This window comes from Varroa destructor, unplaced genomic scaffold, assembly GCF_002443255.2.
Source record: "Varroa destructor unplaced genomic scaffold, Vdes_3.0 BEIS01000001.1, whole genome shotgun sequence".
Classification (NCBI taxonomy): Eukaryota; Metazoa; Arthropoda; class Arachnida; order Mesostigmata; family Varroidae; genus Varroa; species Varroa destructor.
In genome coordinates, this window is record NW_019211454.1 from 39,514,508 (window position 1) to 39,537,095 (window position 22,588).

Sequence of the window (22,588 nt, forward strand, 5' to 3'; positions counted from 1 at the left end):
CTTCAAACATCCTCAGCAAAAGTCGTTCGAAGATCCCTATAGCCAAAGTGTAACCAATCTAGCCTTGACACACATATTATCTACATTCAGCGTTGGTTCCTCATTGAAATTTTTAGTTAACTTCTGGTAAGTGTCTCTATAGAATAAATAGGATATTAGCTAACTTTAGCATAATGGACACGATGAACAGATTTCATAGCTCTAGCTTGTTTGATTAGATGATTTTAGAAGTAACTTTGGCGAAATGACACTATTGAGCCTTCAAAGTTACGCGCACGTACATACATGCATAGGTATAGGCTATGTCAGACAGGAATAATTGGCAGCCTGTTTTCCGCACAAAAAACGTGTTAGTATTTGTGTGACTTGTTAGAAATCTTTTTTTTCTGCCTTTGTTCTGCCTAGATTGGCCGCTGAAATGACTGGCAGTAGCCATCTATCTATTTAGTTTTCACTAGACGCTTTAGAAATAGCACATGAGCGAACGATGCGATTCCTTCAACGGTATTCCGATCATCTTTTTCTAACGTTACTGCGTGACCTTCGCCTTTCGTGACCGTGCCGCCGCCAGCTCTGTTCGCTGTTCCTCTATTTTGCCAGGTCTCTAGCGTTTTCTTTTTCTATCATTGCTTGTTCGGCTATCTAACGTCGTCCAATTTTTCCACCGTCTCAGCTGACTTGCTTCAGCTTGTCCCATATCTCTCGCTAATAACGAATAGCCCGAATGTTAGAATTTTTTTCTGACAAAACATATTTAAACTGATAGCGTAAGCCCGAGTCGAAAAAAGAGAAAGGCAAATATAACTCTGTGTATGCATAGATACGGTATTGTTTGAATCTTGATTTTCGTGTGATGTTATTTTCGCTTGTTTGAGCCACCAATATATTTGACGGGTATTATGCCTATATCGACTAATATTTTTTTTGTTTTTTTACGAAAGGAACAAAAATGTAGCATGGCCGTTATATGGAGATGTTAAAAATGTAATTTAATTTGCCTAAAGTTAGTTACAGTTACTTCAGGGCTAGAGATGTAGCTGAAATATGACGTACACAAATCATTACCTGTAATAGAATATTTGCATTTTTTCAACATCTAACTGAATTGCTTCTTAGATGACTGAATTTCCGATTTCGAAACTGCTTTTGCCTTAAAAGTGGCGCAAAGCAGAGACCTTTGTTGGCCTGTCATAACGCGCCGGTCTCGCTTTGTCAAGCCTACCAGACGTCATACATGCATATATAATTATATCTTGCATTAAAATCGGATTTTTTTGGAATGATCAGCCAGCTTCTTCCATCGCGTTCTCATGACCTTGTTCACTTCGAAATTCTACAAAAAGAAATCCATGACCATAAAGTTACTCACATTATTGTATTTATGCTGTAAAAAACTTCTACTAAAGTAGCTATTTACTAAGGTATAGTACCAAAACCGTGAACTTTTGACATTTCCATTGGTGTAACTATACGTACAGTGCAGAAGAGTTATTTACGCTTTCGGATTACGCCATCCGATTATATTAGAAATTGGCTTTGTATATGTAGGTGCGCAAAAGCCAAAAACAATATATATAAACAAATAATAACAACGTTGAGCCCAAACGTATAAATGGCGAGTCTTTGTTTCGTGTCGATGACTATCAGTGACGAGCGCATCCGATGTTCCGATGAAGCCATCCCACTACTGCACCATATTTTTGCCAACTTTACCCTCCTTCCCACGGTTAGTTTCTTTAGTTTACGGTTTCTCGAATGTAATCCCGCGCAACGATTTCTGTGTGCTATTAGAAAAGGTAGGAACTGTTTCATTTTGTCCACTTGATCGGGATTCAAGCATTTCATTTCACTACATCCCCCGCTTGCAGACGCACTACGTTACGCCACATCGTATTTTCCCAGCTGAACATGCAGCAAATAACAACAGGCAAAGGATCGGCATGTTCGCAATATGTCTAAACATAATCTATAGGAATACGTAGTCGTTTAATAGCGTCGGACCGGCAATTAACAGCACTTCCCGCCATCGTTACTACTGACTATGTGCCGGGGGTTTTTTGTTCTGATAGCACTAATCGTAGCGGAATAGGCTACATTGCATAGAACTGTTACTAGTGGCAGCTGCAACGGGCAGCCGGCGATGGGGGAGAGGTGTGCCTGGTCTGTTTTGGCAAGGTTATCGGGTCTGTTTGTTCCTCCGTCTCAAGGGAACGAGAAGTAGAACAAACAAAAAAAGAAGATGAATACGAGTTTTTAAAATACCTAGGAAATACCAGATTACTGAAGAAGGCCATGTAGGGTGAAGGCTGGTCGTGCCTGTTTGATTTGAAACAGCCTAACAGCTCACGAGGGACAGGACCATCGGCCTTCCGACGCATTTACGTACCTAGAAAAAAACAGTATGGTCTGCCTTCGCTGTCTACCATCCTTCGGCGATCAAAAAACAAAGGCGCAAATACACAGCATTGTATTGTTCGGGATCGCTGTCAATACCCAAATCACGATACGAAGAAAAATTCCATAAACAGAATTGGAAAGATGTTTTTGTTGGCGACTGGAAAAACTGCAGAACTAAATTACAAAAACAGGCGCACCTATCTGTTTTATTCACCATATTCGGACTAGTATAAGATAAATGATATTTTCTGAGTATATACGTCTTAGGACAGACGATCGAGGCATCGTCGACCACGTCTTGCGACCTGGATTTTTTTGATGCAGGCTAGGCAAATCTAGATCCTATTTCAAGGTAATCTGTTTAGTTCATGAATTATACATTCGACGGCGACAATATACATAGTTCATCAGCAACCTGAAAAATGTAACTATTTTATAATTGTTATTTTTACAGCAGGTTTCTTTAATTTTTTTCCGCTTTTACTCAGAAAGCATAATTCGTTGAGTTAGGTATATATACTGATTCGAATCTCAAACTGCCGTTTAATAATCAGCGTTATATGGTGCAAATAAGTACAATAACTTTGCACGCCTTATCCGATTGAAGCCTTTTTCAGCCTGAAGATGACATCAGCCCCGGTTCGATTGAAATTGCATTCGGGCGTTACGCCGACAATACAACGTGTCCGTGGTAGACGTTTCCAGTCTGCGCCTGGGTCAGCACAAACCGACTCACGGTATTAGAAGTTGTATCTTTCAAAAGCAGATTTACTTTTGCAAAACTCGAATATTCCTACGTTGATTTTTTCGAGGCAAATTCACGACCCGTTCCTCCACTCAGCATCGAATACACCATTTGGTTGAATAACAGCCACCGCGTTAGGGAGCCCGTCTAGCCTTTTCTTGGTGCTGGTACATACGGGCATAGAACTAATCAATTATATTAATAATTGTGTCTTTGTATCGATTACCATTTTAATCCTATAATAATAGTTTCTCCGAAATATCCAATACTCTTATCAAACTATTGGCTGTGTGTTTCTGCCACGATCCTGCATGGCAGACAAATCGAACTATTATAATATCATTTTATACTAGTAACTGACATTCGTTCGACTTCTGTAAATTTGTATTGCTTTCCACGCAGTTGACAGCTCAATATTCACGACAGCCGACGTTTCGGATACGCCAACGGCTCCCGTTCCGATGAAAGGAATGGTGAAACGAGCTTAGGGAAGGAGGGAACTTCCTGTCGACAGTTCAATAATGGATAAACGAGAATACTTACAGCGTGGCAAAGCCACTTACGGCCAGCGGATAAATAGTACTTGCACATGGACGAATAGAAGTTAGTTCCCCTGCGCAGGCCACGAATGTACTTATCAGCTGGATAAATACCAACGGGTAAGCAACGTTCATGAAGAATCTACGTATACGATCAAAGTGTTACACAGATATAATATACCATATTGCTTACAAGATGTTACCAACCTAAGAAAGCCCTTGGACGATAACTGAAGGAAATGTTTTTTCGCTTGTGTCTTAAATCGACAGAGGACAAAACCATCAGGACCAGCTATTACATAATTCTGCCATAATTATTAAGGTATTGCAATCCACAAAACGATTTGAACAATTATGTAAAAGCAAATTCACCTAGTTACATGAGCGGGTAGAATCAGCGGTAGAAGAAGATATGAAAATAGATGACTTTCTTATCCAATTCCTTTCTGACGTTACTCTTCATAACGTTGGCCTTTCACGGCAAAAACGACGAGGCAACTAAAAGAAACGAGTGCATCGGTCCCCCATTTGTATTGCTAAAACATTAGCTGAACGGCAGCTATAATCAGTCTAGACGGCGAACAGGATTCTAGTTTATTTCGAGCTTTCTATTTTAGCCTTCCCGCCCTCTTCATCCACGAACTTCGATCACTTTTATTTGTCCGCAGTTCTTCTCCGACCAAATTCGATCACCTATCCAGGTACCGTTGGTTAAACGAACCGTAAAGTACTCAAATCATGGCTACGAATATTAGCTTTCGGCGTTAACTTCACTGTAGACGTCAATACGCGAGGGATGGACAAAGACAGTTTCGACCTTTGTTAAAGGCAATGTGTGTAATCAGAGTAGTACACTTAATAATTAGTGTAAATAGAAAAAGTCAAGAATTCACTCAGAAAACGGAAGTATAACCTCTCGTCGCCTTGCAACAAGCGAGCCAATAAGATTCAGATCGAGTAAAGATGACTTCGACCTCTTTCTGTTGGAGTACATGAACAGCAAATAGCTGAAGTGACCCAGTTCAGCTCCCCTTTTTCCCCCCAAGGAACGAATGAACGAGACAAAATTGGTTAGATCTCTGCTAGCGAATAGTTCTCTGAGAAAATTATTCTATTCCGAGATATTACGCAGTGGAGGGCCATATCATATAATATGTTCTTATTTCAGCGTTTAGTATTTAAATATGTTTGTGCTACACACATAATATTTGAGTTTTTTTCTTAACATCTTCGGGTCACAACAGCACAATCGAGGTAGCGAAAAATTCGGGGTTGATAATATGGATTTATCGTTTGCACGGTGCACGGTAAAAAATGACGAAAAGGAAACAATCCAATAATTTAACTTAACCTCAAATAAAATCATTCTATGCACGATGTTATCTGGTATAATTATTAACTCTTGAAGATTAAGGCGCATTCCATTGATATCGTATTAGCAGCAGATTACTGTTTTGTCATAACTCAACGCCTAAAAATGTAGGTCTAATTGAATGAAGCTTTTAATCGAAGAAGAGTAGGAAAGCTGTGCACGTGCGTTATTCACTAGGTACTAAAGGAAGAACAATTGGATAGGTAATTATCGCCTCATATTTATTGTTCTGCTAACCTTTTGAGTTCCTTTCCGATCATACACACCCGCACATACACACGCCATTAAATGAAATTCGGTCCAATGGGTCACTGAAAGGTGACAGCAATCTCTACCTTAGGACGGTAACAGGCCAATATAACTTCAGCTAATTATTATTAACGACAATGTAATATAACGACAAATATTTAGTCGTAAAATGTCTGATTTTTTGTTTTATGTGGACCATTTTTGGGCTCCGAGCAGACATCTGAATAATTCAGTCTAGAACGGAGTTGAGGTACAATAATGATCTTCATATTTTTAATTCAATTTCGGCCTGATAGGCGGGTTGTTCTACTACTACTACTACTACTACTACTACTACTACTACTACTACTACTACTACTACTACTACTACTACTACTACTACTACTACTACTACTACTACTACTACTACTACTACTACTACTACTACTACTACTACTACTACTACTACTACTACTACTACTACTACTACTACTACTACTACTACTACTACTACTACTACTACTACTACTACTACTACTACTACTACTACTACTACTACTACTACTACTACTACTACTACTACTACTACTACTACTACTACTACTACTACTACTACTACTACTACTACTACTACTACTACTACTACTACTACTACTACTACTACTACTACTACTACTACTACTACTACTACTACTACTACTACTACTACGCAACTGTGGTTGCCTAGTGATACTGGTACTGAGCCCAACTTCCCGATAGATCCATTGAACTAGGAACCCATTTAAGCAGACGACTACTGAATGAACTTTCATAACTTACTCGTCACTTCGGAACGATATTCGAGAAACAGCCGACTTACTTGGAGCCGGAACTAATAAAAGAAACGCAGTAGAGGATATTAAATAGATTTAATACTTCCGAGAAACACCTCTTCTTTAGAGAAAAACATCTGCCACATAAGACTTGACGCCATCAACCATGCCTGTGTGACACAAATGCGCGATAACGAATTGATAACGATCGAACACCGTCATCTAATCACCCTTACATAGACCGTACAAGCTTATTACCAAGGCACAGTATCGAGATGGTATTATAGATAAATAGTCTGGTGCACCTATACACAGTACGTTTCACCACCCTGCAAACATTGACACTGTCGGCGTTAAAGCAAAACCTGCCGTATACACACGGCCGGAACACGGCCAGAAGTAGCACGATAGATCCATATTTTTGGCAAATTTCTCTTACTAGTACAAAAACAATCGTCATTACGATAAATTACTGAGGTTTTTTACATACGTAGGCATACGTCCGAATACGGTCAGCCCTATCGAACGAAAATATTCTTTCTACTTAAACAAATTACATGTTAGACATCAGTACCTTGTCAATAACCTTGTTGTTGTAACAACTAGGTCATATGTCCTAGACAAGCTGGCATTGCTTAGATTTTATCCTGTTCGTTTTTAATTCGACTCTAAAACATGGCGTTACCTGTTGATTGCAATCAAATTAATTAAATCTATTTTGGTGGTCGCTGGTCCGATCACCAGCAATTTAACATCGGTCTTATAGCTTGTAATGATTTAATTAGTAGTAGAGACATTCTATTTAAGATCAGCATATTATATATACATATACATATATAGAAAAGAGGTAGTAAATTAGCTTCTTGTCAATGATATATTTACCAAATAACTATGTCATAATCAAATTGACCTGATTTTACCTCAAATATCGTTTGGCGTATGTTCCTTATTATCCAGTAAATGTAATTGGACAGGAGGATCTTAGACAGGAGATACTTAGTGCACTACTAGAAAATAACCTAAGGCAATGTAGCGGAACAGAATCCATTTTTCCGGCCGAATCGGTTCCTGAAGATATAGTCGATTAAATCCTGTTAATTCTCTTCAAAAGGGTAACAGTGCTTGCGGCCAACGGGTTATATGCTTTCTCGAAAAATATATCTAGAACTAGGCATATAGCGTACGCAATTGTTAGCTATGTACATTGCATAGAATGAACCCATACGCACATACGTACGTACGTACGCGGTATGATACAACTCTTTCAGTGGCACGACCGAAGAAGAACTCCAGTAGTATGCTAGTTTTTACGCCAGGTGTGGCTTTCTAGTGCGTCAAGTAGTTCGTATAAAGGGAAAACTTTACATTTCAAAAGAGCATCACGACATTATTTGCATTTTAGAATCGCAAACTACTTTTCGGTATAGATCCGAGTCTAGAAACTTTCTTAGTTATCTGTACTAAAATTTGATGGCAGCTTATGTGTACAAGACATTGTTTGCCGTTCTCTGAGCACATATTTTTCATAGAAGTTGCCATTTCTTCTAACGGGCTTTGCTGCTTACAAGTAGCGTTGTTTTGTCATCGTACCGTCCCTTAAGACGCCAAATTTATCTCGTTTTTATCAACACAACTTTGAACTGTTGAATAAATACCTGATAGTACTGCAAGAAGGGAAAAATTCCAGCAGGAAGTATATTTGTGTATTGAAATCAACTGCGATGGTCGTTTGGCTTAAGGCGTACCGAAGTTTTCACTGAAATCACTAATCAAATGTCAAACGATGTCTAATTAGCCTCGATATGACTATATTTTTGCTTTTGTAAGCAGTGTGTTTGTGCCCGACAAGCGTTACCCTGTCAATTTCATGCGAAGAGACAGACGACTTAAGGAAAGGCCGATCAGTACTAGCGTTTAGTGCCAGTTCACTAGTACGGTGCTTGTTCGGAATTAAGCCCCCACCTCAAATGACGCTCGCGCGTCCTGCGGTCACTTACTGAACAAGTTCTGTAATCAGTATCTACGGTTCCACTGAAAGTAAACCAAGATCGCCTTTACTTAAATATCTGCAGATTTTGTCCGCTGCGTAAACGGGATGAGTTGTTTTGAGAATTTTAGTAACTGTCCCCGAATGTCGACCACACATTTCGGTATAATGCTGCCATAACATACATCACATGGGTGACTTTACGACTACACCAATGATCTTCTCTCATCGCTGTGTACTCGACAATCCTTTTTCCTGAATCAGTGTTACTCTTATTTTTTTAGTAGACCACTCTCATTTTTCAGTTAGGCAAAAGCAAATTGAATAAGAAACTTTTATTCTGCAATAGCTAATATTGCCAAATTTCGCAGTCCTGTAGATACGTCCAAAGGGCAGATCTAGCGCTCAAATAAGAAAGCTACAATATTTATTGAAACAACTCCATACTTAAGAGGCCACGGGACACATTATGAAAGCCTCCGTAAAACGACAGCTAGCGATGTTTGATACTTCATTAGGCGGCTGGCTCCTAGCACGAAACGAATCGTGTGTCCATGCCCAGTTTCGAACCTAGGCCACCACGTGCCCCCCAACACTAACAAGCAAATTCGTTACCCAGTAAGCTGTCATGGGACCGTTGTGTAAAGTTAGACAACACAAGTGCACACAAAGAAACTGGTCGTGCTCACGTTCAGTCATACGTTTAAGTAAAATGAAGGGAAAAAGGCTGTGTGTCATACTAGTAACGGATGTAAACTTGAATCACCACCAGACATCGCTGATTCTACTCAATTGAACATTAATTTCATGTTCAGAATTTGTAGCATAAATGGAAGTTGATCATGTTTACCGTAACCCCAACAAGGCATCGGCCATAGACGAAGGTATCGTTTAATTCACGACCTTAACGAGCGACTTGTACAAGAATAACAAAATAGAAATTTGCCCAAAGAAGACCAGACCTCGTTCTTGGAGACGCTCTTCCTTTTGTCGAATAATCCTTTGTAAACATCAAATTGAATATCTTTAGTTGTAACATGACGACGTAAGAACGGAATTACAAATTTCTGGGTTGAATCTGTAGGGCATCTGTTAGCCGATGCAGTATGAAACGTCGGTTAGCAAAAAGAATTTTCAGTGTTACAGTCGGTGGCTGCCATCTTATCCAGATAGTGTATTGTACAAGAAGGGCAATCGTGTCGAGGTTCGTCTACACTAGCACGGGTGGTGTACCCCTTACCACATTTAGCAGTGAATTCACTTAGAGCTTTTTCATCGTTGTTCCTTGAATTTTAACTATATAGGAGAAATTTCAAATGTAATGCATAGTAATCCTAGCCAAACGACAAAGGCAACTAACACCAAACATCCGGTTGCCAGAACGGTCAATTTAGCATCCATTTATGTTAATCATTCCACACTTACAGAAGAGCATTATGTTTTTCTCAATTCCATCCTATTTCGCCCTTATCAGGTCTCTTCGTTTTTTTTTTTTTCTATTCTTAAATAAGGCAACAAATCACTCCCTAAGGCGATTACGCCCTTACTTCATCCCACATCAAATAAATCAGTCTAATGATGATACTGACAATTTCAATAGAAGCAATGTCAACCACGCCAATGACGGCAGACGCCTCAGCACGTACAAAGCGTCATTGCCGGTTGAACACGTCGGCATACGATCGACTCAGAGCGACTTCAGTTAGGAGTTTCAAATCTGATCTGTACCACAGCTAAACATGCGTGTCTATTGCATACGTTAACTGCCACGTAAATTGGCGCAGCAGAAAGCTTTCTTTCAAAGACTAGGGGGAGCTATTGTGGAAAAACAATTAAAATCAGACAGAATTTAATGTGATAAATAGATATGCATAGGAAGTGGAAGAGCAAGCGGGGCTAACATAGGAAGCCAGAATATAGCACACTATAGCGTGCACTAGCCGCTGCAGCAGGCAGCCTACCGAGTTAGGCCAACCGAGCAACCTGGGAAGCTGCGGAGCTGAGCATTGATGAATCCAAGGCCCTCAAGGCCTGCTGGCGCAAAAAGCGGCATTCCTTTTTATAGATGCCCAACAGTAGCAGTCAGTTCTTCAACACAGTGGGTTTCTCAGTGTATCCGCGAGTGACTGCGGACTATGTGAAAGCTGGTGGAGGCGTGCGCGTTGTGTACGTACCTGCCCGGCTGCCTATGTATGAGGACTGAGAGGTTAAAAATAATGATCACACTTGCAAAACCTAAACAAATCAATATCATGAACAGTCATTTGGCCGGCTTCAGAAAAGAAAAACAGTAAACGTCGAACAACGACGATAACAACAGTTCTTACGACGATATGCTGCGTTGACCCACTGTCAAGCCTTGCGATGTCGATCTAACGTTGAACTGACTACGTAAAGCTACCAGCAGCACCACCAGCAGTAGGGGTAGTAAAAAAAAGTTGTACGACTATTACGATGAATCGGATAAGCCGCTTACTATTATTATGTTTGGCCTTCGTCTAGCGGCTGGTTGGGTTGGTCGGCGCTACCCTGACAATAACATTTTCGAAGGCGGCGCCAGTGTCGAACCATCGGTGTAGTAGTAGTAGTAGTAGTAGTAGTAGTAGTAGTAGTAGTTGCAGAATGGGTGTTGTCCTATAAACAAAGATGAGGAGAGGCTATTGTAGGAATCAAAGCCTGACCGTCTAGCCTATTCATTCAGGTACTAGTCGGCCTTTTAGCGTTATTCCTTCTTCACTGAATACGGGAAAAACTATTTGAAATAAAATGTTTGGGCACAGCGAATAGACGATCTTAGCGCGCCCTCAAAGAATCACAACCCAGTTCGGTCGTGTTTCGTAGCCGTCTGCATATGCCTTGACTACACTATATTAGTTAATCGACGGTAGCTGGCACGCCAACAGTTGTTGAAATGGCACTTTCGCTGACTGCTATCTTGCCACTAGCTAAAAGGGATGTGAAGCTAACCTATAGAGTGATCACATTCGTATAGACTTAAGCGAAACTAAACGCTCGCGCATTTATCGCGCTAATTTAGCGGCGAGTGTTAGCCCAGTGTGACGAGGCGGTGACTACCTCTTGGCAACGGCATTAGCACCGGGTGTGTCTTGTGGATTTTAGGCAAACCACAACAATTGCAGAGTTAGCAACAGGGCACAACCGGAGCTTTTGGCGGTATTTTCCAATTCAAAATCCTAGATCATTTACACAGCCTTCTTGCACTTGAGGCCGTTTTCGATCTTTGCTATCGCGTCCAAGAGACGTACAGCCGGATACGGACCCAAACATTTACACATTAATCATCATCAATCATTCTATCAAAATCCATCCGCCCTAGTCCCGACGGCCCATGATCTGTTCTTGCGTCGCAGTCGCCGAAAAAAGAAACATATCTTCCATTCCAAAGACGCCAGCACGGGCTACTGCAGTCCGTAGAACCGTCCTTCTTTCACTCTTAACCACTTAAGACAGCGAACTCCAACTTATGATTAGCCCACAGGCATTCACTGGTAGAAATATGTACCTTCAATTTGTAGCGACGTAGAAGGTAGGGGTTGTCATTTACACCACGCGTTTCAAAGAGAACACGTACGACCATGTGTATATATAGGAAAACGATAGCTTTTTGACAAACTTTCTCAGGAAAAAAGGAGCCTCACAGAAGCTACTATAGGGCGACGGACATACTGTTTATAAGATTGCATTTCATTGCAAATCATCAGTCTATCAAAATGAGGCCATCACATGCCCTTTTTTACTTCTTATTATTACAAAACAGGTGATTTTATTTGTAGCTGCGGTTGGTACCGAGAGGGAAGGTCTGCTGTCTCAATTAATACTTGGGTACGTCGGTTCTTATTTAAAATACTGGACTTGTCTGCTATTACCAGTCATTATTCACATATATATATATATATATATATATATATGAGTTTGATTTAAGTCGAAATAGCACCTTCATAGTAGGCTATGAGAATACTCCTAGTGATTTATTTACTATCATATACTGTCAAAAGCATTTTTTCATATCAGCAATAACACTGTTTCAATTTATACATTACAAAGCTAACGAAAAACTGTCAGTAAAAACAGAGTCGTCTGCAACGGCCGTATCATTGCGCAATGCGTTTTTTTCCGACATTATCAACGTGCAACATATTATCAGATAAAAGCAACCTATAACACGTATGATCTTTTGCCTTATTCTAAAAGAGCTTAGTCAACCTTCCGAATCGCAATACTCTCTAGCACGAGCTGAACAAAATCTACGCAACCCTTCATATAAGTCGTCAAACCTTAAAGCAATATAAAAGTTTGGGAACTTTTTTTAGTGGTTTACATAGAATTCGGAATCGTTTAACCGTAAAGCGTCTAAAATATACCAGTGGTAACTTATGCTTGTTGTATAGTTGAATATGGCATATATTTATATGGAATATAGCATAAGTTTAGCGTCTAGATTTGTTACGGCACTCTCTACGTACGTAGCTTCATCGCTAAAGGTGTATTCTTTGTACTGCTGGCGGAGGCGTAGAATTATAAGCTTTCGGATATAGATAATCGCGTCACTCGCAGAGCGCTGTATAAACAAATCATCGTTGAAATTACAAGCGGCTGCCATCACTGGCCGAGAGACACACAAAACTTTCAAGTCACTATAATAAAGTTTACGCTGGAACCGAGTGCGCCCTTTATGTTAAAAATAAAAGTAGCAGATAGTAAAATGCAAGGCCTTTTGGCCAAACCCGATGGGTTACAGTCCTATAAAACTGAGCTTATCATTAATACTTGCACAAAAACGGCAAGTTATACAGAGCTGGTAAGTTCCTCTTTTAATAAGTTTTTCAATGAAGAGATTGTCCTGAAGATAATAAAATGCTTAAACAATTCGGGTCGGCTCTTTGATCACGCCAACAGGTTATTTATTTTTTCAGCGATTTCTCCATAAATAACCTTTGTTATGGTGCCTCCACTAGATGAACCTCACCTGCATTTCTATGATTAAAGAGAATAATAAATAACGGTTGCAACATCGTCTCTCCGTGATCGACCAAGCAGTAGTCGAGTATCCGTAATCGCTGAGTTCGATTTTATGCAGATTATCTTATCTGTGTGTATGTCATTTGTTTTACTCGTCAATTCTCACGAATCAATCGTTCGTCAATTTAGGTAGGCACGTATCAGTACGTATTGTCACGTACCTTGTCGACGTCTGTTTGTACGAGCACCGCCTTGGCCAATTATCGTTAGATGGCATTGTAACCAACCTGTGTACTATTTCTTTTATAACATCTCTCATCTTGTACATATATAATCAATGTTAATTTAATCATCAACTAAAGTTTATAATAAAAGCTATCCTACTATATGATATTAGGCAGACCCTATACCCGCTGTCCGTCCTGAACTTCTACACTTGCAATGCAAGTATGCTTATGAATGACCAATGAAGGCCCAAGAATCTTTACGTCCTGCGGGACTTAGAATAAACAAGAGCCGTCGACGGAACTACGCCCGCTTAATGACTACGCTGCATTATTACGCACTGATGCTCCGAAGTTAGAATACGCAATTCAATATGGTGTTCTATCATCACTGTTGTACGTATAGCTAGCAAAACGTTATTTTACCGAGCCCTTAACTCTAAAAACCGCACCGGTTTCGGAGAAAGGACAACGCAACGAAGGGAGCTTCTGCGACAGCGTCCACTGGCACAGCACCCTAGAACTCGGATATTTTCATTAAACTAGCGCATAGATTCAACTAATAGGCACAAAATACGGCGAAAAGTCAAAACCAACAGTAACATGTAAGCGGACTGAAATGAACGGTGATGACGGTGAAGAATTTGGCTAGGATGGCGCAGCAAGCGTCGGCCTAATACTATGTTATCGTACGAGTTATGGTTTGAAAGATACAAGTATGACGCTTTCAGGGAAAAAAAATTGACATAGGCACCTGAAAGCTTGACGACACTTCAGAAAGGTAGAGTGACTAACGAGGCAGTTACTCCCATGACACACCCAACTCTTACTTTTGACAGCCTCGGCTTTGACCTCGGCCACCTATAGCAGTTACGTGAAGTCCAGTTTATCATAACTCACCGCCGGTAGTCAGTTTGCTCCTCGGAACAGAGAAGATCCCCTACAACAATGAGCTACTATTTTTGGTAATCGTACCAGTAAGCCTAAGAGATCGAAACCTACAAAAGCACCTTTCGCCAAGGCCGGAAAATATAGTAGCAGGCGTTGAGTGCGCCTGGTCGTGTGAGCAAACAGTGTTTTTTTGCGTCTTATCATTAACAACAGCCTATATATATTTGTTCATAGATAGAGACGACAGCGTCCCTCAACAGTACAGCCAACAAGAAAGTATATACTGTCCAGAAGAGAGGTTTACATTGATTCTCCTGACGCGATGTATAAGCACGCACATACAAACAAATTATATTTTAAATCATTTTTAGAACTCATCGATTTGTATGTGAATTGCCGGTTATATAAAATCCCGTTTCTTGATCCACTACCGAAACCATACCTTTACGTGCGCTACATCGTTCACGATTTGGCACTCGTCATTATACGTACATGAAATAATAATTTAAGCCATAACATGTATTTTTTTTTCGAGTTGATTTCATAAATAGGTACGGCACGCTTTGACCTCCGTTTTAAGCATAGAACCCAAATAACGAATAATGATCTACCAATCCTGAATTGTCGGCATAATTTCGAAATGTGTTAAAATGTCTCCTTCTTTTTACTTCGTCATATTGTATCAAGAGTCTATCGATAAACGATTGCTTGTTTCGATGGTTATCATATAACAACGGCCTGATTAAGTTTGACGCTTAATTGCCTTAAGATCTCAATGGTTAAATTTTTATTATTAAGGCTAGAGTCACTGCAGTAATAGGTTAGGTGTGCATGTCCCTCATTATCCAACTATACAAAACGGTTAGCTACCAGACGAGGTACATTGATGACGAAGAACAGCAGCAACTGCCGGCGGTCCAACAGGCACCAAGCACATGTTCAATATAGTACGCGTCGTCTTTGGGCACAGCTACGAGGGAGTGGAAACTTTGCCAGACAATAGACATTATAATATGGCATATTGCGGTTGCTGGTTGTAATGTAGCATCAGGCAGGACTAGGGAAAGTATGGTGCTAAAATAATCGTAGGTACAGGCAACCTGTGCCATTGGATGACTAGTCACTCTGATAATTCTCTTAGGACTTCTTTTTCGATGGCAAACAGCGCGCGTAGGATGCGGACGCAAGTAACATCAGAGTCGAGTGAACTGACGAACTTGGAGCAGCGAATCCCCTAACATCGATCGTCCATATGAGGTAACCTGTTAAGGATCTGAAAGCGAGGTCAGTATGATTTTATCGTTTTCTGTATACATTGATCTCATTATACGGCGCGCCTTCCTGCAAATACTAAATGATGTAAATATCTTTATAGAAATTGCCATGAAAATTCCCATAAATTATCTGTATCCGCACAGATTGCTTTGTAATAGTTTACGTCGTAGCTGAATTAAGGCAAATAGACCCATATGTGGGCGCCAAAATTTTTTTTTCAAAAGATTTTATACCCAGATAGTATCAAGAGAATATGTTTGCTTCACAGCGCCGTTAATTGGAATAAGCTAACAAGCTTGCGACATTGTAAAACACATGACATTCTCCAAACGCCATTTGTAAACCACTAACTGATTCACTACGTTTGTACTGACTATTTTAGTTATACGTATAGCATAAACTTAAATGTTATTACAAAGCACTTAATCAAGTGCTTCTTGACACTGCAGCGCCTATAAGTTTGGATTATGAAGCTGGGGCTTTTTCTTATTTGTCGCGCCAATAACATTGACATCAGGTACAGAAATCATGCTAACATTTGTCAAGCCAATCTAAAACTAGCCACCAGTTGCAACGATACCGAATAAGTTTTTGTCTTATATACCAAGCTCGGGATAAAATTAGAATCATGTTCACTTTGTACGGTTTCTCGCGAAATCAACATGCAGAAGGCCAACCACAATAAGGCTGGTACCCACGCAATGTGGCACGCCTTGATGGCTCGTACTATGAAATTTGTGCGTAACTTTGCCCGCGTCGGATTAGCGGTCGAAATAATTCTATCATATATTGCATTGGCGACACCCACTGTGATGACGCACGCTCATTTCTTGGAGAGAGCACGAGCGAAGTCATCTCTATAGATGGACCATGAACAGGCACTGCATGAAAGCAACTGAGTTAGCTCCATTCACTGCCCCTTAGTACTACATATATATTCTGCCCATGTTCGCCTCGTTTCCAGATAATAGGACACGAAAAAGCTTTTGGAACAATACTGGTACATGAAGGATGCGGGTTACTTGTCTATCGTTTGCAAAATTTAGATGCTGTTTAGACTCTGTAGTGGATATATGCAGTCTATATAGTGGGAGAGATTGGATTAACAGCTTCCAAAAATACTGGTCAAATAGACTGAAGCCTGTTCGTACTCGAAAAACATAAGTAGATAATAACTACTCAAACCCGTGCGATGTTCAGTTATGATCGCCCCTAAATACGGCCGACGCGCAACGAGTCATGCATTACAGCATGGACGACATGCTACGTATATCGGACATAGGTTACGGCAAGAAACATATATTACATACATAAAGAGAATGAATGGTTCGAAATGGTCGAATACAGAATGTTCATGGAAACGTTCGTCATTGAGAATTGTCCATCACCTAACGCGGACTATCAGATAAACTCGACAATAATATAACAGTAGATACAAGCTTGAACAGAGTATCTCGTCTGACACTTTCGTTTCCAATACTACTATTTAATTATCATTGATTTCATAGAATTGCAGTTAATCATTCTATGAACAAAATTACGGTGGCCATATAAATCTCGAAGCGAACCCCCCCCCCCCCCAGCAGTCGCACAGCGGAAGGTCCGTCGAAGCTGTCCTTTTCCCGAAGTAGGAATCATACAAAACGAACAACATTACAAAAATCGAAACAGGAAACATGTCGTGGTCGCCCTTGCCGGATATCACTTAAACACGGCATTCATTAGTAGCAATACATACCAGCTAAGCGAATATATTGTGGCTGGCCGGTTGTTAATCAGCTATGCTTTTAACAACAATGGCTAGAACAGGTGCGTTTCCGTTTTAAAATGCTCTACAAAGGATCATCCAGTCACCACTTTCTTAAATTCATCTAACAGTAAATAGCAACATCAACCAGTAAGCACGAAACAATTCATCAGAAGCACACGGCGATCATTTGTCCTCTTTCTTTACCATGCAGGATGGTCCAGCTAAAGTCGGATGAAATTTTATGGACTGTTTGTTGTATCAGACATGATGCACCGGTATTGTTAGTAATAGAAAAAATCAATTTTTCGCTTAAACGCAACAACACATGGGTCATAGTAAGAACAGTACGCCATATTCGCAGTTTGGGTCAATATTTTTATGCGGGACGAACCCGATCGGAAAGTGGGAAACCTTCCCTCTTACCCCAATATCAATTTGCAGCCTCCGCAAACTATCTAAAAAACTCCAGAACTATTTCTATTGGGCAAACTGGTAGATCTTCAATAGGGTTTAGATTTAAAAAACTTAAATCTCCATCGAAGTTTTCAACATAGAAATTAACGGCGTTTTAGAAAAAAAAAAAAAAAAAAAAAGTAACGGTTAGTCTTGTTGAGACGCTTCGGGCCCTTTTGCATCTCTGTATATTTTTCTTTTTTTTTAGGACTTTTAGGTACGAAGATAGAAAAGGTGCGAATCTAGATAGACGACCCTTGGGTATTCCGATCCAGGGCATAGCCCAACGGTGTACTCAACAAAATCCAATTCACTCACTGTAAGTACCGAACCAGTAATTAGTAACCAGATGATAGCCAGAGCCATTTTGTTTACACTTCTGGACATGTACATAAAGAATTTATTTGACTTTTATTCTGATTTTTTCTGTTCCAAAGTGACGAAAAGGCCAAAATTGTCTTTGTGAAAAATCCCGAAAAAAAAATGGAAAATAATATTAATCAACTTCCATTGAGTTCCATTATACACTTATGCAGTATACGGGATTTTTAATGTAAGATCATGTGGGGCCCTATTTTTTTTAGAGCCGGTAACTCTTTTTAGCTAGGTAACATTGATTTAATGCTCAGTAGTATTAAACGTTTACAGTTTTTTAAACCGCAAAGGCGTTAAAAACTCAGTGCCACTTGCGATACTAAGTTTTCCTATAACCAAGCTAAAAACAAAGCGGGTCTATATATTTTAGCATTCTATCGAACTTCTGTTGAACCATAAAGGAACAAAATAACTGGCTCAGTTCTTTTCCTCTTTTCTTCGGTTCCCTCTGCTTCAAATTTGACAAAGTGTAAATAAGTTACCTTTTTTTTTTTATAAAAGTAACTGTACTACATAAACAACGTATGGGCCGTGGTGAGGTGAGACTATACGAGCCACTGAATAAGCGTATATTCCAATTGTACAGAGATATAAAAAAAAAATAGGAAGTCTCAACATATAGTAACACCTAGCTTAGTAACACTAACCCGTATGTGTACGAACGTAGATGAAACTAAGGCATCGTATTTTCGCACATCTTGATACACATGTCGCTGTTGTCTACAAAGTGCTAAAAGCGGTTGTTTTTAAAAGAGGTTTTAACGTCTTTATTGATATGACGCATCATTCGTACGAATACAATTTTCGAAGTTATGCACTACTATATGGTGAATTACGATAATAAGTCAGAATTTACCATGGATAATTGTTTGTTTTGGAATTTTAATTATTAATTAAAATCAGGATGGTTATACAGGCTCCAAGGCGATCTACTCGATTTTGAAGGATTGTGCTCCTCGAACAAAATGCAATTCATAAATGCTTCAGTACTTGAACTAGTCAAAACTCGAATTCGCACCACACAGCAGAACCTTATGCGGATCTGTAGTGAGCGTATCAAACCTTGACCTATTTATCTTGACAGTGAATATAGGCCAAAAGGACAGCCTTTTCTATGAAGAAAAGTATTTTCCTTTTAGCTTTGTTAAGTAACTGATTTCTTTACACGAAATCATTAGCCGCCCATAGAGCCCTACCTATGGCCGATGGAATCTCACCTAGTGTGTATATATGGGCTAACGATATAGGTGTATTCAATTGATATTTTTTTGAAAATGAAAAAATTACAGTGAACCAATTTTGATTATATAATAGGACAGTCTCACGAAAATGCAGGTATAATTCGCTGCGCCGTGTTTACTCTGTATATCGCTGCCTAAATTTTTTGTAACTTTTTCGCTACTTATTTAGTTTGCTTAGATAATTAATAATCTGGAACTGCCTCGTAACGACCCAACTTTTTCAGACTTGTTTAATTCCAAACTTGTCTTCCTTTTTCGCTAACGTGATGTCTCAATGGATATTCGAAGCGTTTTGCCCCAAGCAGTTCTTTTTCGATAGGACTGTGTTCCCTATCTTTTCTTTTTTTGCCTTACCCGTCCTGTGTTCTCCTGATAAACAAACCATACGCATCTACCCGCTGTGGTTTACCTCTTTTTTTCTGGTGAAGGCCTTGTCTGCTGTGCATCAGCAACTGACGTTTCAGTCTTGTTATGAAGTTTTATGAAGCCGACGGCGAGGCAAAATAATTTCGATTGCTCGCCGTCGCACCCTACAACTATCGGATATCTGTGCTGGTGTTTGCCGATGCGTTTCCTGGTTCTTGTGTTTCTTAACCCTTCATATCATTCATTTTTGCCGCTGTTTCAAAACGCTGTCTGGTAAGACTTAGTCAGGTGAGGGGTGGTAGAAGGGGCAAATGCGAAAAACATACAGAAATGATGTGCAGCGATGTTAAAGCTGTTTTTCTGGTCGACGTCGAGTTTTCTTTCCCTTAGAGCATAGTCATTAGTTGTTCTTCAAGTTTATGATTGTTGTTATTATTGCCTCTGTTAAGAAAACCAGAAGTGGATTGCTGACGGCATCGACCAAAGGCCGATTGTTCCTTTCGATTTGGCGGTCGTTTGACGTTTGGCGGGCTTATAAAGTTTGGCACGTACGTATGTACATAGAGAATGCGTGCGCAAACCGCGTAACTTGTCTTTGGACAAACAAATCTGTTGTATCAGCAGAAGAAGTTGAAGAGCGCAGCAGTTCCTGCTGGTCGATGATAGGGCCAGTTTCAATGACTGGGCAGTAGCAATTCAAAATTAGGACCACCACAAAGCATTGTGTTTCAAATGCAAGTGAAAATTATGAGACGAACGAAATTGGGCTATTTAATTTTTATACTTACTACGGCCTTCGTTATTATGGAAACCCTGAAATTGGTTGTGTTCGTCATTCGAATAAATTAGCGTTGCTTGACGTTGATCACATCCATGACCCAACGCACGAGCACAAAGCGCCGACAGAAACGATAGCAGGCCAAAGAAGCATCCAAATTCACATATCACAGAAGACGCAGTGCAAAAGGATTCTGCAGTTGTACCCAACGTACTCCTTGCAAAGAAGGTCCGCCCTCGAGGCCCCCACCACTGATTACCGGTAATTGGTGTTGGTGGCGTTAATGGAGCGCGTAAGCGTGATTAATAGTAACATCATAGGCCACATTGAAGTCGTGAAGAATTTGTGTCGTTCTCAACGATGTACACGATTATTAATATTACTATCTATGACGATGCATAACACCATTTTCGTCTCTGTACACGTCTGCAGCTATATACCCAGAACAATGCTTTGCCAGCGAAATCCATTTTCTGGATCTTGTTGATGTCCTCGACGATCCGATGACACATATCTAGGGAAATTCTATACTTAACCACTCCGGAAGTTACTAAAAGAACATTGAACAGAACTAAAGTTCTGTGCAAAAAAGCTCAAGTCAGGCCCAAAAGAAACCGTTACCGTAGAAAGCAGAATTCACCAAACTAAGTTTCAATACATAGCTCACGTCCACTAGTACAGAAAGCACTACCTTTTGACTTAACATTCGTACGAAAATAATAGATTTTGTTGAATATCTTTTGTATCAAATATATAAATCACGTACGTATATATATATATCTATATATATATATATATATATATATATATATATATATATATATATATATAGCTCATGTCTAATTTGTCACCGCGGGGCTTTAGGGTAGACCAGTCAGTATTAAATTGTCGAATGAATCTACTACTCACATGAAGCAGCTTATTACCGTCAAATGTATGAATACGTACCGCATATCGGGCTTCTTTTAAACGTCTCGCGTTTAGTCAATTCTATTTTTATATTATTTCACAATATTAGTAATATTATTTACACAAGCATACTGTTAATACGTATTAAATAAATGGTTAGAGCCACTTGCAACTGGTAATTAATATCTATCGGTATTAAACCCGCTGGAGCTTCAAGTGGGAACGTCATGCTTTAAATCTGGAACCGTGTCAGCGTTCGGTATGCCACGATTACCACTTCAAAGCGTACCTGCACATTCGTAATCATGTTGATCCGTGATCATATTGTCATGTGTTTTTTTTTTATAGTAATTTCCGTCGACATGGCATAAAGCGGCCAAGTTCATTGGAGAAATTTTCGGTTCACCTGAAGTAAACGAACAGGTTCTTTTCTGCCGCTAAAATAGCGGCGAAAAGCTCACTAGCTTTGAATACTTTGTTGTTTCCAGTTTGCGTACAGTCCATGTAGTAACAACAACAACAACAGCAGCAAATGAAACACACAACGATATCATAACATAAGAACAGGCCTCATCTGGCTCACCGCGTCACCGTTACAGTTTTGTAACTACCTTATGTGCCGGCGTGCCACTACGCTTTATCGAATCCACGGCAAACGATTCAATTGATGCCAAAAATATGAGACGGTTTTTAGTTTGATGATGCTTTTTCAATACCCAGAAGCTTAGCTAGTGACGCTCCGCCTCGTACTAGACATACAAAATGGTCGCAAAAGTCACGCAGGGTGTAATAGACGTAATATCCTAATTCTTTCCAAAGACGAACCGGAAAAACGGCTAGTCTTAAGCGGCAGTCGTTTTGAAAGCGATCCCCCGGCTAACTTGACACTGGTAGATGTCTAGCAAAGTGAAGGAAACCTGCTTCATCCATTGCATGAAAAGCACCATCACCAATGACAGATATCAGTTATAGATACAAGCCTCTAGCCCTCTGACACGGCTGCCCCGTATAAACTGCCACTTTTGTTGTATGACACGCTGTTCCTGACGATTTTTGAAAAACTCAGGGTGCCGAACTCTGCTGGGTATCATTTACTGTAGCTGGCTAACTTGACAGTGATTTAACCATTTTCACGCGAGTAGACCATAATTATACACATAATACCTTTGTGCATTGATTTTTGTAATCTTTGTCGTATGTACATGGACAAACACACACAGACAGATACATGTGTCTGTCCATGTCTGAGTGTTCATGTATATTGGG

The 22,588-nt window shown here is 39.9% G+C and overlaps 1 protein-coding gene and 1 long non-coding RNA gene across 4 annotated transcripts in view; one reads left to right on the forward strand and one right to left on the reverse strand.

The window, feature by feature from the left end:
• Nucleotides 1-22,588, reverse strand: part of rdgC (retinal degeneration C) — a 152,109-nt gene that overhangs the window by 115,026 nt on the left and 14,495 nt on the right. The window contains exon 1 of one of the 3 annotated variants that reach the window (XM_086991629.1): nt 5,291-5,328. The exons of the other annotated variants lie outside the window; for them this stretch is intronic. Coding sequence (XP_086847755.1) covers nt 5,291-5,313 — 23 coding nt within the window. The 5' untranslated portion in view covers nt 5,314-5,328. Of the gene's footprint in view, nt 1-5,290; nt 5,329-22,588 lie in introns of those variants that run through there. 3 annotated transcript variants of the gene reach the window in all.
• Nucleotides 1,548-3,707, forward strand: LOC147758623 (uncharacterized). The gene is made up of 3 exons (XR_015329518.1): nt 1,548-1,726; nt 3,005-3,134; nt 3,545-3,707. It is a non-coding gene; the product is annotated as an uncharacterized LOC147758623 (long non-coding RNA).